Here is a 16557-nt window from a genome sequence, read left to right on the forward strand (position 1 = left end):
AGTGTAGAACTGGAGCTTTACCATTACAAATAGATTTAGGATTTTTTTCCTCTGATGCCATCATTTTAAGGATCAGAGTTCCAGAATGCTTGCAGCAGCCTTGTATTTTTCTGTTCGTGACAAACCAGCTACTGTACATTCATATAGAGCAGTACAGTCCTTGCCACTGGCAGTCTCTCTGTGACAGAGAGCCTGTAGGCTGACATAAAGTGCAGCCTGTTGTGAACTGCTAAGTGGGAGTCTGCCAAAAACTCAGCAGACAGAACTAATTGGGGAGAAAAAGGATTTTTGTGCCCTCATCTCTCCCTCTTCAATTTTTTTTACAAGACGGATATTGTTAAAGTAACTTGTTTATGTAAGATTTGTCTGCCTCTATTTTCTCATTGCATGAATCATTTTTTAACTTCAAGTCTTGCACCGCAGGTCACTGAGCACTTCCACATGGCGGCTGGCACAGGACCAAACTCGAGACACGCAACTCATCACAGTTGATGAAAAATTGGTAAGGGTTTTCTACTGCATACTGCTATGATACAGCCTTCAGGGTTATTTCTGCACAATAGGCATTCAGTATGGTATTCTGCATTCTTCTAGGAAAGCCGTATAAATGTGAACTACAAAGCAACAATCCTTCATACATTTTTAAAAGGGGAGCATTAGTAAAACTTAAGTATGTGAAGGAAATACGGCATTCAAAATGTTAAGCAATATAAAATGATGAGTACCTTTTTTATTATTATTATTATGTTATGGCCAAGGACCAGTATGAGCTGTAATTTTTAACAAGTTTGTTCTTTTTGAAATCTGGGTATAGTTTCTGTGTAGTGAAATTATACAGAATTTGCCAGTTTCCTGAAATTATCTTCATTAGTACCCATATTACTAAAGAAACTGTGTAAAGAAGCATCATGCAAGGTTATTGTTACTATGCACATATACTCTAGCTTTTGAATATGCATGAAGGTTAGATTACAACTAGGAACAAATGCATAACATTCTTCTGCTAATCAGTAGCAGATCAGAAATTTGGCAATCTTTTCTTGTAAGTTCTTCCATAATGTGTGGTCTGTTACTCTAGATGCAACCTGACACTTCTGTTTACATTATTCAATAGTATAATTTTTGTAAGACTTCTGGGGGGAATGTGTCACAGCAGAAACATGCTTTTCATTGGTTTTCATATCGCTTTGGAATCTTCAGGAAAAAAAAATTCCCATCATATGTACCAGACAGTTCATATTGTATGTACTTTCTTGTATCCCTGAAGCTATATTAACTACTTAAGAAATATTTGGAATTTCTGTTTATAAATTGAACATTTGTAATGATAACTACAAGTTGAGACAGCTGAAGTTTAACAGGCTATTGGAAAAAAATGCACCTACTTTAACAACTCTTTAGGGCTTTTTTTTCCTCATGCCTTGTAATACAGATGTAGCAATAATCTACGCACAGGTAAAAAAAATTCGGTTCTTTTGTAAACTTTTTTCTGAATTTAAAAAGGAATAGTATAATTTTAGGTTTAAAAATTAGGGAAGAAGTTAATACTGTATTCTAGCGAACATGGTTATCTTGCTAATCTAGTTGCATAACTTGGGATTCAGGAAATTTCATTTAATGTACAAGAGTTCATGAGTCACTATGTAAATAAGATTCACCAACTCAATAGACCTACATTTCCCTAAACGAATTATGAATTATGTTTGATTATTGTAGCTCTATTCTTTAACATAAAAAAAAAAATATCTAAATAGAATTTTTATAATGCTGGAATTTACAGTATCACATTTCCCTATTGTGACCTTGGGTGATGGATACATAGATCTGAAAGAGACTACAATGTGAAGACAGACCCACAAAATAAATACTCTTCTATCTTCCATTTTGTATTTAAATGGACATTATCCTCAGTTAGGGTTGTACGTTACCCTGTCTAGCTATGAGAGTTTATACTTCGAGTTGAGTTAAAGTGATACTAATTTGAAATACAACTATTCTGTTCTATTAGTGTTAGTGTAAATGAACTGTAAGTGAAGTGGTTATTTCTAATGTCATTATATGTTCTCATCAAGTTGAAGATGCTCATATCATAGTTGCTGGGGGTTCTTTTTGAAATCTCATGGTAGTAGCCATTGAATAGTTTTGTTTAATTTTGATATGTATAATGTATCTAAATGATTATTTTATCCTCAGTTCTTTCAAATAGTAGGTTTAATGTTAGACTGAATAGTATTTTCCTACAATATTGTGCATGTAGGTGTACATTCTAGATACACAAATCTTTTCTTTTTCTCCAGATTATTGTAGGGCCTGAAATAAAATGATAGAAAATTAGAATATTATTTTAAAATTTTCATTTGTAGATTTAGTTAAGTTTTTGGAGAAGTTTCCATAATGCCATAAAATATCCAATAATTGATGTTCTATTAACGGGCAAAAGTTCATATCCCATTAACAAGGAGAATCTTCACAAAGAGGTTTGATGTGGTTTTCAGTTCTTTCAGGATTAGGAGAAGTTCTCTAGACACCTGTTAAACCTCATGGAAAATTAGAGTACTGTACTAACTTATTTTAGGTTGTTGCAGTATATTCCCTAATTTTAAGTAGAATTAATTACAACCCATTAAAACTCATTTAAGACATTACATGAATTTTCTGTTTCTTAAATAATGTTGCTAAGCATAATAAAACTATTATTTACGTGCAAGTTGTAATTAATTCTGTATTCCAGAAGTGGATGCTTAACTTTTAATTAAAAAAAGACCCTTCCTCTTGTGTTACTGCCAGATATATGCATCTTATTGTTAGAAATCATTATATGATGTTTTGATGTATTTGTTGGCTTTGTCATACTTTTTTTTTTTTTTTAAAGCCTGGCATCACCTTATGGGTGGTTTTTACTTGCATATCAGCAAGAAGAAGCAAGAACAGGTGGAAAATGAGATACGGTTATTGTTGTTTGCTTTACTCCTCTTGCAACTTATTTTGAAACTGAACTCTTCTCTGCATTGATGTTTACAAGGCTTGTAGAGTAACGCTGCCGTTATTGAAAACTTTTAACTGCATATTGTAGTTGAATTAATCTGTCTATTTCCAGTGCTTTTGTAGACCTTGTATTCCTATGTGTACGTGCATATGCTAGAATTTGATCATTTGGTTCTCTAAGTACTAAAATATTCCTTGTCTTGGGAAACACAAATGAAATAGAAGGGGGAAGAGCATCCTGACATTGAATTATTAAGCAGTAGTCGGTCACCTTCTTACTGCAGCCCAGCATGTGTTGAATACAACAAAAAATGAGTTCTGCTGAAATAGTAGAAAATACAGTAGTTTAGACCACATTCATTTTTCATATTAGAAGAAAGTGGGACTTCTAAATGTAAAAGGAGTTAAATGCTCAGCTTGTATAGAACACATCCAAGAAATGGTATCTTTGTCTCAGTTACTAGTTGTTTTCAGTGAATATTGAATAAAATAACTTTTAATGAATGGTTAAATCTGAAGAAAAAACCATACAAAATGAAAAAAGCTGAACAGAAATACAGTTCTTGCATCACATTTTGAATCTCTGGCCACCAATTAGGTCATATTCCAAGAGTCTGAACAAATAGCTGTGTGAAAAGTAGTCTCTCAAGACCCTGCTTGCATTAGGAAATTTGGGCTATAGAGGACAAAGGCTGTCAGCAGCAAATGTCCCTCAGGTAATGTTCCAAATGATTTAACTGTTTGTGCGTATGGAGTAACAGCTTCCATCATCATTATAAAAAGCTTCAGTGGTTTTGCTTAAAATGGGGGTTTGAACTATTTTTAATTACTGCAATTTGTTTCAATTATTGTAAGCAGGGTGCATCAATAACTGTTTGTTGTCGCTAAAAGTTGTCCAGTTCAGCATGTGTGCTTTAAGCAGGCTTCCCAGTCAGTGCTGGTAATGCTGCACTGTGGGTGTCTAGCCTGGGCTTTCTACAGGCTAGGCACTTTTGTGAAAGTTGCTGTCTGCAATTGGAAGGTACCTCCAAGTATTTGCCAATATAAGGACTTTTGTAGTGGTTAAATGATACCAATATTGCAAGAATGTTTCAACATTAGAACAACTGCCAGTAAATATCATTTGCATCTCTAAAGCAGAATATCCCACTGATAATGTATATACTGTAGCTCAAAGCAAAAATTCTTGCAAGAGCAGTTGTAGGGTTTGGTCACTGGGGAGATGCTAGAAACATTGTGGAACTGTGGTTAAGGATCAACTATTAGTTGCAGCCACCTCACAGATGTTTTTATTCTGTATCAGGCCAAGATAAAATAGGATGAGTTGCTGCACAGAGTTAGGCTTTCAAGAGCAGTGCTATCAAGTGCAATTGAAATGGTACTAAAGTAGTTTTTGCAGCATTGTGAGAACATGTAGGGACCGACTATTACAGGCATGACAGGCTAACTACAATGATGCTGTTGACATTTCAGCACCTGTCCTGAAATTGTTTTGTTTTGTCTATACTGTTAATTAAACTTTTATTCAGTAATGGTTCAGAAGTCTCAGTATTGAACCTCAGCAGAAGGCAAGTTTCCTTCTCGTTGTAGATAAGCTCTACATAAATCACTAAAGATAACTTGCATACACCAAATTTGGCACAGAAAATATGAACCCCTTTTTCAGATGATGTTCAAGAGGAGCAGTAAATGCTGTATACTGCAGCAGCCTAGGCCAAAGCGGATTAATAAGTGGACTTAGTGGATGAGGGAAAGGCTGTGAATGTTGTTTACCTGGACTTTAGGAAAGCCTTTGACAATGTTTCCCACATGTTTCTCTCCTGGAGAAACTGGCTGCTCATGGCTTGGATGGGCATACTCTTTGCTGGGTAAGAAACTGGCTGGCTGTCCAGGCCCAAAGCGTGGTGGTGAATGGAGTTTACTCCGGTTGGTGGCCGGTCACAAGTGGTGTTCCCCAGGCCTCAGTATTGGGGCCAGTTCTGTTTAATGTCTTTATCAATGATCTGGACGAGGGGATCGAGTGCACCCTCAGTAAGTTTGCAGATGACACCAAGTTGTGCGGGAGTGTTGATCTGCTGGAGGGTAGGAAGGCTCTGCAGAGGGACCTGGACAGGCTGGATTGATGGGCCAAGGTCAATTGTATGAGTCCAAGTGCAAGGTCCTGCACTTGGGTCACAGCCCCATGCAATGCTACAGGCTTGGGGAAGAGTGGCTGGAAAGCTGCCTGGCAGAAAAGGACCTGGGAGTGTTGGTCAACAGCCGGCTGAATATGAGCCAGCAGTGTGCCCAGGTGGCTGAGAAGGCCCATAGCATCCTGGCTTGTATCAGAAATAGTGTGGCCAGCAGGAGTAGGGAAGTGATCGTCCCCCTGTACTCGGCACTGGTGAGGCTGTACTCGAATACTGTGTTCAGTTTTGGGCCCCTCAGTACAAGAGAGACATTGAGGTGCTGGAGCGTGTCCAGAGAAGGGCAACGAAGCTGGTGAAGGGTCTGGAGCACAAGTCTGATGAGGAGCGGCTGAGGGAACTGGGGTTGTTTAGCCTGGAGAAAAGGAGGCTGAGGGGAGACCTTATCACTCTGTACAACTACCTGAAAGGAGGTTGTAGAGAGGTGGGTGTCAGTCTCTTCTCCCGAGTAACAGGAGGAAATGGGTTGGATATTAGGAAGAATTTCTTCACCGAAAGGGTTGTCAGACATTGAACCAGGCTGCCCAGGGAAGTGGTGGAGTCTACCATCACTGGAAGTATTTAAAAGACGTGTAGATGTGGCGCTTAGAGACTTGGTTTAGTGGTGGACTTTGCAGTGTTAGGTTAACGGTTGGACTCAATCTTAAGGGTCTTTTCCAACCTAAATGATTCTGTGATCCTAATAACTTGTGAAATCAGTATCAAGAATCTTGGGAGCTTCCTCTTGGCTGTTCAGAGGTAAGCAGTTAGTGTCTGTTGTCAGTGTTTACTACTGGATAATCCAGGAGTAGCAGTGTATTAGTAGGATTCTCAGAGCATGAACCTCTTCATCAAAGAAGTTGCGGAAACACTCCAGTCCATTTTTTCTAGAAGACTGCATTCATCAACTGCATTCATCAAGCAAACATCACATGGTGTTTTCAGGATTGACTCATAGTTTCTTCACCTTCGTCAAAATCCCCATTTTGGCCAGGCTTAGAAATTATTGAAATTGTATAATCTTTGTTTGATTAGAGAAGCATAGGCTTTATTATAATAAACAGTGATAATACTGCAGCTCAAAATAAAATATACAAACAAGTGAAAAATAGCCTGGAATGATGAAACTTTTTCAAGTCTCAATCTGATAGTCTGCAGTACTGTGAAACAAAGGACATAGCAAATCAAGCTTTAACATGCTTTTTAAAGTGTGATCATTGCTAGCAGCCTTTTCCAAGAACTAAGAGGATATAATATACTTTACTTTGAAAACCAAAGCAGTAATGTGTCATAAAATTATGTGCGAGACAGTGTGACGTTGCAGTTGAAGACTGTGTATGGGAGCTGTTTTTGCAACTCGGTGAAGAGAAACACTTGGCAAAGTATGCATGTATTAAAGACAGGCTTACTAGATTTTCTTTTCTTGAAACTACTATTCAGCCAAGAATTCTCCAAGCATTACCACTGTGTTAGATAATAAGGATATAGTGGATGTTCTATGTTTTGGATTTTCAAAATGCTGTTAACCCCTTGTGGGTTATTCCTTGAGGGTGAATTCAAGGTGTTCCTAAAGTAACTTAATGTGGTAAAAGAATTTAAAGTAATCTTTTCTTTGTTTAATCCACTCTAGCTGCAGTATTTACTCAACTGGTTACCATAAAGGATTCAGTTCAAGGACAGCATTCCTCTTTAGATGAGGAATGTAACATGTGTGCCTTCTGTGTATGGCTCTGTGATAGAGACTTGACATATTCAAAGGGTTCAAGGTACTGTGATGGAAATCTCTGGAGAGGTTCAGTTACCCGTTCCCTCCTCCTAGCCCCAAATTTCTCTCTTGTAGGTTGTATTCCTTCTATTTATTTTTTTCTCTCAATTAGATTAGCAGCTTGCATTTTGCTTCAGAATAACGAAAAATGAATAAATCTGTTATCTAAAATAAGGTTAATAAGTGTTTTTTCCACCCTTTACTTTGCAGATATGTTTTGAGTAACAGTTTCTAGCTTAGGCCAAAACGGCCTTGTACATGAAGCCTGTGGTTTGGAGAAGTACTTTCTTCCATCACACTTCTGTCATGTGAGCAGGTGACCAGCTTGTTTGAACTATGTTGTACTTGGGATTCAAGACAAAAGAAAAGTTGTTTGCTCATGGTTTATAAAATATTTCATACAGTGTGTCTTGTCCTCTTGTTTCACTTCATATGCATTTGTTTTGCATTCAGGCATCTGCAGTTGTGGTGTTTGACACTTGAATGATACTAGTTTCCCATGTAGAAGGTATTTAAGGTATAAAACCACATTCTAGAATTATTTCAAAATTAAATGCATTCTTCCAATAAAAGTGAAATATTCCAAAGAGAAGACTGTTAGCAAGTAAAAATACGTATACATCTACTTTAATAAAAGTGTCTAATTTAGGAGTGGACTTGCATAGAGTTAAATACTTTAAGGCCTTTACTTCTTGTGGTCACTGATAGTTTATTTGTGAATCTGCATTTTTGCTGCAAAACATAATATATTAAAAAGTTCCCCCCCCCCGTGAAGACTAAGAAATACTGCTCTGGGGAGGAAAAAACTGTCTTGTATAACTTTGTCAAGCAGCTGATGTGAAATTTAATATTTAAAATTTTTAATGATTTTGGGGATGGTGATAATCCTTCTCACTTCATGTATACCACGCTAGTCTGCCAGAGCATATATTTATTTCTAAACAGTGATTTTTTTTTTTTTTTTAATTTAAATAATTTGGCATTTTCTTTTTACAGTTTCGGCTGGTAGTTGCATTTGATCTTAAATACAGTACAAGCTCAGGTGTAGGTGTGCATGTAGTTACCAGGTTATCTAGCTATGTACACATTTTCACTACTGCAAATTCACTATGTTTTGCTGTTTGGCAATTAAATCCCTCTTCAGTTGGAATATCCTAACTCAATTCAGCCTATACTGCTTGCTACAACTTGTTTTTGTAAGCAATTGTAGTTTGATGAAGCTTGCGGTGGTTTAGAAAACCCAGTTGGCTGGATACCGATAAAGAGCTTTCTGTAAGAATGTCTGTGGGCAACAAGTTACTCCCCATGATAAAGAAGCTTTCTATAACTCTGACAGTCCAAGTAAAGAAATTGCCATCACCTTTATCTGTCTTTTAGGAGCAATAAATATTGCTATATTACTAAATTTCAGCTTGAGATAATTTTGTTTTTCAGTTTAGAAAACTACACGTTTTGCAGGTAGCCCAGAACTTCCTATAAAGTGATACATAGATGTATCAATGAGAGCAATTGCACTCTCATCCCTATGTAGGTTTATTTTGGTTGTAGGATGGGGTAAAGGATGTGGATTTCGTTGTCTGAGAACCTTTTCTTTTGGTGCATGGTAGTGCTATCTCTGCTGGGTATTGGAAGGAGGAGTGTCTGAGACTGAGGTTACACAACCTTCTAACATCTCGAGTGTCTGTTTTGTCTGGGCTTCCTTCATGCAGCATTCTTGTGCAAAGATTTCAAGGCTTTAGTCTGGAGCACTGGGTCAAAGACTATGTCTCTTTGAAGGGTATGCAGGCGATTTTTTTTTGTTTCATTACATAGTATTTCATTTTCTATCAAAGAATACTGCTTTTGAAGAGCTTGCTATGATGGCTGCTCAGAACAAATTAAAGGAGTATCATTGTGCCATGTTTAGTTTGTCTGGCTTCCAAAGGGTTATTCAACATGCAAATACTTGTTTGGTTTTGTAAGTCTAAATATGCAAGCAATGCTTCTAATCTGCTAGAAAGAATAAAAGTAAGGCATTTATGCAGTCTGGTAATCAACAGGAGTAAGAAGTAACTTCATTTTTGGATCTGTTTTGTGTAGTAATTTTGCTTTCTAAAGACTAGAACTCATAAAACAGTACCAGTATCTGAATCTTTTCTAGAACACCTAAGTTAGTATCCCCTGTTATGAAATATTTCTGTAGATGACATGAATTCTTCTTGTCCTGTCAGGAATAGTGAATAAACAATTCCTTGTAGAGCCCTTGCTTTTCTGTTCAGTCAAATGTGTCTTTCTGCATTTTTATGGTATATCCAAGTTGTAGATTTAAGACACAAATCCTACCCTAACTAACAAAGTTCTATGTACAGACTTGAAAGCTGTTTCTAGTCGTGAAGTTCTAGCTGAATCATTTTGTCAAGTCAGAAGGGAAAAGCTTTCCATGTCTGGAAAGCCTAGTAATCCTGTGGGAATCCTTGAACATCTCAGTCATGCTGCAAGAGAGCTTGGTGCTTCTTCAGTACTACCTCTTTCTACTCAGAAGATTAATGATGAAATGGAACTAGATGCTCTTCCAGTTCTTGATGGCTTGTTTACGAGGTATCTTTGAACTACTTTTCATGGCTGCTTTCTCAAATTAGGAATGTTAACCTGTGTTAAGTGGGGATATGGACCATGGAGAGAGCATCTGATGTTCAGATCCAGTGTTTTAATATGCAGTTTAGTTCTTGTGTTGTGAAGCATGCACTGTAGGGAAATTGCTCAGTCCCTTACATATATTTTTGGCATAATAATTTCTATTCAGTCCAAAAAGCCCATTGGCTTACATTTAGTGGAAAAGAAAATCTTTGCTTATGGGGAAATAAATTTTATGCTATTACCTGGTAGCCTGAAAACTGGGTTAACAAGTGAGAAGAAGCTGAGCTATAAGGAATTTCTACAAAATGCTGATAAGACATACCAAATACAGGGGTTTTTTTTAAGGTGTTATAATTATGTTGCAAATGTTTTAAAAAAAATTAAGACTATGGTGAGTAATTCTGATTACAAACATCTGAAGAAGTGGATAGTTCTTCCTTACAGATTCATTTTACAGATATGCACATATATTCATGTGTAAAAATATATAACAGTATTTGTCTATACATCATCATAAATCATATATTTTAAAGTTTTCACTGAGCAGCATGTTAACCAAGCAGAAGCTTTTTTAAGATTAAAATTGTAGTTTGCACTAGTAATTTATTCTTTATTCTTCTGGTTTTTATTTTTTCTTGGATGCATTTTCTTAGGACCACATTTTTGTTGCCATGTCCACTCCATTTGAAAGCATTCATGGGTCAACTAATTCTGGTTCTCTGATAAGTCAGAAGTTGAATATCTTCTTCTGTAATGTCTGTCTCCAATACAAATTCTTACTTTTTTTATCCCTGTTTAGTAAACACAATTGTACATTGTACTCTCCTTTGATTTCCCTCTCCCCCCTCCCCCCAGTAATAGAAAACTGAAAGGAGAGATGTAGTGTATCAAGTTGAATTACTGAATTTAATTGGTGATGGATTTTTCTCTATTGTATCAGGAAGTGTAAGACCATGATTTCTGTCCTGTAAATAACTTAAAGACCAAGCATATAAAGGCCAAAGCACAAATTATAGGGACAGACTTCTAGTTAGAACAAGCTAAAAACAGTTTGTGAAGTAACACTAATACATTCTAGTTATGATTCAGCTTTTTAGAGAGAGATTGTAGAAAGCTTCCATTTTAACTAACCATACAGATAAATTTAAAGAGACCATTTTTGTCCAGTGGTATTAAGCTGCGTATTTTATTGATGAAGTTGAAACAGTTGAAGTCCCATCAGCCCTTCCCATCCCCACCAGGGAATAATGACTGTGTTACTGTTAGAAAAGAACCTTCTAAAACACATTTAAGGCTTAAAAGCTGTATGCACTAATTAACAAAATACAGTGAACATTTAAGCTGTTAATAGCCGCAGCATCCCTGATGCATAGACCTTCAGTATGCTAACACTGCATAACAGTTCTCTATTGTGCATCTCTTTAACGAGGGTAACTGTGTCAGTTCTTTTCTTGCTTCACTACCTGCTGTGTATGGAAATTATGTACACTATTTAGCACTTGCTTTCAACTTTTAAAGTCCATGCATATTACATAGAAGCATTACATCTTGCATTAGGGTAAGGGACAGCTTTTAACAGGTCTGGCTTCCTTGTAATTTCTTAAATGCAACTTTTATTCTAAAAAGCATGCACCAACAGGGATTTTGCTCTAAATTTGCATTTCTTGATTGGGGATTTGCTTCTGGTTTTCTCCCCTGTGTCTCACACCACTTGTTACTTTGTGGTAAAGATCTGTTACAGAAATCACTTTCTTTATAAAGGAGATGTAAAGAATAGAGAACATGCATCACAGTGAAGGCAAGCATTGGTTTACATGAACTCAGGATTTCTTGATACTGTTCTTAGTAGCAGACCATGCACTAGTGTGACAGTATTGCCAAGTTAAACTTTAGAACACTACTTTTTGCTTTTTTTTCACCCCCACCTTTGATGAATGTCTTTCTTTAATAAAAGCCTAAATAGTTTGTTGAATTTTAACCCTTAAAGTTAAATGGTGTTTCACAGCTACCATTAAATAGGAAATTGGGAGGTGAAAGGAAAAGAACAGCAGAACACATGATAATGAAATAAAAAAAAAATAAAAATTTAGTATTATTTGCTCTAGCTCCCAGCCCAAGGAGATTGTTAGCTAGATAAAACCGAATCCACAATGGACGTTTCATATATTGTAGTGATAATCTTTCCTATGAGTTTACCATAGGAAATCTTACTAGAGTTATCAAGTCTTAAGACTTTGCTGTACATCCATATACTCAACAACTCAGACCTTAGGACATTTGCTGTGCAGATTAGAGTATAAATTGGCTGAGGCATTCCTGCTTCACAGCAGCAATTGCACTGCTTATGTGTAACTAGTGTCCCAGTTCACTGCTAGGCTCTGAACATCATGCTCCGTTGGGTCTTCTGCAGCTTGAACTGGTAAGGGAAGTTTCCATAAAACTGAGAAAAGGCACCCCAGCCACACATTTAGCACAGATTAGACCCCTTCCCCTCCAAAGGCTGAAGATGATGAAACAAGTGGTGCCCGTGTTTGGGAACTCTACCTGGGCCTTATTTGGAAAATTTCTTAGTAGGTGCTTTAAAGGAAGCTTTGTAAGGTTTTCAAATGGGCATAAAGCAAATCAGAACTGTTAATGTTCTTGTTCCTGACAGAATTCCTGAAAAACAGTAACTTTATAAAATTCAGTTATGTCATAGGCTTATGATTTATTTTGTAAAGAAAGGCAACTTTTAATGAATGTTAAAAATAACAACTTTACTAAAATGGCATCAGAAACACACAAAAAATAGAGAAAGAGTGAAAGAGTAGCCTGAATTTTGTCTCTCACTTAAGATATGGAAAACCACACCCTGAGCTGCTGACTGGGGCTTTGCGTGTCCATGATCAAAACTACATTTTATAGACTGTAGGCTCAAGAGTCATCTTTAGTGAATAATTCACCAAGATGATATTGAAATATTATGTTTAGATTTGCAAGCCAGTCTGCTTATTGTGACTTATGCTAAGAGTATAGCATAAATAATCGGAACTGCAAACTGAATAAATTTTCTTTGAAAGAATATACCATCACTGAACTACAAGTGAACTACAATATAATATTTGTTTAACAGCATATACAAAATTGAACTAATTAAGGGAATCAGTACAAAGCTGTCTATTCTAGGTAGGCTCTAGCTGCTAGTACTTCTGTCTCCTTTCCTTTAAAGCTCCTTCCTGTCTGTTTTTTTTGTTCTTCAACGGAGAAATAGTATCTGTAAGAACAGTTGCTTATGGTAGTAAAGCAGTAGAGTATTGCCATACTTCCCATAACTAAATTATTCTAAGAGGAATCATATTATTTCAATTGTTCAGTTATCCTCTTTCTTTTTCTAAATGCAGGTAAACTAAGACTGCCTCTCCTTTTATTTTAAAGTTTACAGTCTAAAAACTTTGCTGTAGTCTTATTCTTAACTAATTAATATTTTTGCATGTTTTTTAATCTGAGGATCGTGAAGTTCTTGTAGAATGGTTGAAAGTTGTGCGCTGTAGAAAACTATTTTCAAATGCCTCACAGGTAATAAAAAAACCCTAGCCACTTGTGTGTGTGGAAGCAAAAGTTTTGCTTACATATGCTTTGAATGAGTTCTAGAAAGTATGTCCTCTCTAAATCTTGCTGTATTACAAGAAAAAGTAGTTTACAAGATCTGCTGTAAATAATTGTGACTTTTTTTCCACCTTGAGATAAGCACACTGTTTATCATTTCCTCAATTTGAAGAGTGTCATGATCACATGGAAGTCTCTGATGACTACTAGTAGCAACAGTCTATTTTTATGAAATACATTCTTCTCCGCTGACTGCCCCTACTTTCCTCCATTTAATAATGATTTTCTTAATTTCAGTCATATGGAGAAACTGCAAAGTGTAAACCCAGATATTGGATTCTCCTTCTCTTTAATTTAATGATATTTACCCAGACAACATTTACAAAACTAAGACATACTGTTACAGGAAAAAAATACATTATTAATAATTAAATAATAATTTTGTCTTGCTCTTTGATTCTTTCTTGGCAGAAAAACTATACTGAGCATGAAATATCCGTCTGTGCTGAAAGTGGGACTTACGTGTTTCGAATGTTTCATTTTTAAATTTCTAAAATGTTGTCTACCTGTCCATCAAGAATGTAGGCTGAATGATTGGTATTTTTTGCATGCTTGTCAAGAAAAATGCCTCTCTGTTTTGAGGCTTGTCAGGGCACTGAGAGTTGCAAAATCTGAGATTTTTGAAAGGCACAACTCAGCAGCTTTTGCCATAACTTTTACCATTAATCACTTTTATAAATACAATCTTTCTATGACTTTTGCAGGAGACAAATGTGAATACAAAATTCAGGAATGTAATGCAGACTATAAGTAAAGTGTTTTAAGATGTGAAAGAAGGGTTGGTGAGGGGTAAGTTTTCTACTTACTAGTGTGAAGTCTTGTTGCAATTAGTAGAGAGCACCTGGGATTTTTAGAAGTCCAATCAGTTATTGCTGTTTACTCTTTCATTGTGTTCTCTTTGAACAAATGCAAGTGACGATGGTTTAATGGTGTGTGGAATGTGTTATCCCATTATGTTTGTAGCATCTCATGCAAGCAGCATGGGATAATATTGGGCATGCAAAATATTGGGAAAGTGGAGTGAGCCTTTGTGCAGTGGGATGACAGGGAAGTTCTCGAAGAGTTTTTGTGAGAACAGCGAATGCTTAGCCATTGTGGCTGTTAGAGTAGTATCTCCTCAGCTGTGAAATACAAACTGAGGAACAGAGTTTGCTGAAGGTATAGCAGTACTTGCAAATGTTGGACGGTTTTGGATGCTGACACCTCCTTTGCATAATGGCAGTCAGTAGTCTAAAAAGTATTATAATGGACTTATGTTGATTCTAGACAATTTCTGCTTCTGTTAGACCCACTTTTCAGCATATCCTTTTCTCCATATCTCGTTTCTCTGTAGTGTTTTCTGCAAAAGTGCCTATGGAAAGAGATTTTCTTTAAATAGAAGATTTCATGTAATCATTGTTATTATTTAATCCTGTTTACAGTGTTCAGTTTTCTTTTTTAAAATATGGTTCTTTCACTGCTTTTATTAAGTTCTTTATTAATTATTCTGCAGGATGGTTAGATGGGAGAACACTGGGTAGCACCATGTTGTTCGCAGATTACTGTGATAATGCAAAATTATTGTGAAGCCTGAAAGAAAACTGTATTCTGTGTGATACAGGGTTTCCTAAGGGCAGATATGCTTTTTTCCCCTTGTTATGTCTGTAGCTGTTAGATAAATGTTGTCTGACCACGTTTAGTTCATTCTGCTCCATTTTTACACTTAGAATTTGCATAGTAGCTTCAGTTCTCTTACATTTGTTTCAGAAGTACCGTATTGGAAGTGTAGAAACGTAAATGTTCTCATCCTGACTTACAGCCTAAGCAGCTGAGCACACTAAATAAAAAGCTCCTTTCACAGCAGCTATTTTGTGGGTATTATGCAAGATGTTCTGTGCTTTGATATAACAGGTCTTAAAGAAAGTATATTGCAAAATGAATTTATAGCAAAACTTTATGCACTTAGTCTGGTGAAACATGTTGGGGGCGGGGAAGAGAGCAAGCTGTTGTAGTCTTCTATAAAGTATAGAAAACTTCTACTTTCCCTCCTTTCTAACAAGTGTAAACTATTGAGGTTAAGTAGGTGGGGCAACCGGAAGTAATTACTAAGGCCAGTGGCATTTTTGCGGTTTAATAAAGGCAGAAGCTAATTATTCAGTTTTTATTTAAGTGAAATGATGCCAAAAAGGAGGTTCCTGCAGAGCAGCTGCACTCCTTCAGTGTTACCCTAATTTACCACAGACACAACTGTCACAAACAGAACTTTTAAACTTGATATATAGCCACGAAAGTAAGGAGCCCTTTGTCTGGAGTGCATGCAGAAGAACTCCTTTATACAAATCAACCGGCAGATGACGGACAATGATGAAAATTTGATTCTTTGAAGTCATAATGGTCATTGAAATGTGTGAAATTCTGGTATTGAAAAGAGAGCGGCTAGCAAGACTCTAAATCCTGGGTGGTTGCTGGAAGCTTGCTGGGAGGTTTTTCTGTGTTTTGACATCAACTTCCCATTGCTTGTTCCCTGTTTCCTTTATTAGGAAAAAAAAAGGGGGGGGGTGCTAAACAGTAGATAGTTGATAGTGGTTATGTACAGTTTTTGTCTATGCATGGAAGGATATGTCATAGGAGAAACAGGACACCTTTATGCACACCTGACCCATCTATTCCAAAACACTTGTTTTCAGAGATACTTTCAATCATTTTGTCACTTTCCCTTGCATTATACAGTTCCCTTTCTTGCCCCCTTTGGAATTTGTGCTACTAGTGGGGTACTTGAAAGAAATTCTCATTTCCTTTAGACGTCATCTTCATGCCGAATACTGCTTTCGTTGACACTGCCTCTGTGAACCAGTTTTTCTCCCTGCTGTATAGCATATTTATCATTTCTTATTACTCTTTCCAGAACAGCTTTACCAGGCTTTCTACCATGACAAGTGTTCTTAAATAGTGTAAGCTACAATAAAGACAAAACCTCCTCTTCATTTGTGAGCAATTTGATGTGATTTCTTCTATTGAAAAAAAGGGAGTATTTTGTCCCTCTCAGCTTATTCCAAGAAGAGCCAAAATGCCTCAAAATGAGTATTTTAATTTTTTTTAATTGTAAAAAAATTCAGAGGTTGCTTTTAAAAAAAAGCCCCTCTATATATATTAAGAAAAACAGAATGTCAGAATGCACCTTTTAGATGATAGCCTGTGTTAAAAATGTGAAGCAGGGTTGTTAATTTTTAGTAAAGCAAACCTATACAGTTCAAAACTCAAGTCTTTTATATTGTCACCTTATTATTTAGAATTCTGAATGCCGAACACCTCACTAATATTTTAATATGCTAATATAGCAAAATTCAGTAAGGAACACTTAAAAAAAAAAGAGATAGTAATGTGAAACCAGCTGTCAAAAAC

The 16557-nt window shown here is 36.4% G+C and overlaps 1 protein-coding gene across 1 annotated transcript in view; it reads left to right on the forward strand.

Moving 5' to 3' along the window:
• NDUFS4 (NADH:ubiquinone oxidoreductase subunit S4) overlaps positions 1–16557 on the forward strand; it is a 49763-nt gene that overhangs the window by 20778 nt on the left and 12428 nt on the right. The window contains exon 2 of the mRNA XM_075527144.1: positions 424–502. Coding sequence (XP_075383259.1) covers positions 424–502 — 79 coding nt within the window. The remainder of the gene's footprint in view (positions 1–423; positions 503–16557) is intronic.

Source organism: Mycteria americana, chromosome Z (genome assembly GCF_035582795.1).
Source record: "Mycteria americana isolate JAX WOST 10 ecotype Jacksonville Zoo and Gardens chromosome Z, USCA_MyAme_1.0, whole genome shotgun sequence".
NCBI lineage: Eukaryota > Metazoa > Chordata > Aves > Ciconiiformes > Ciconiidae > Mycteria > Mycteria americana.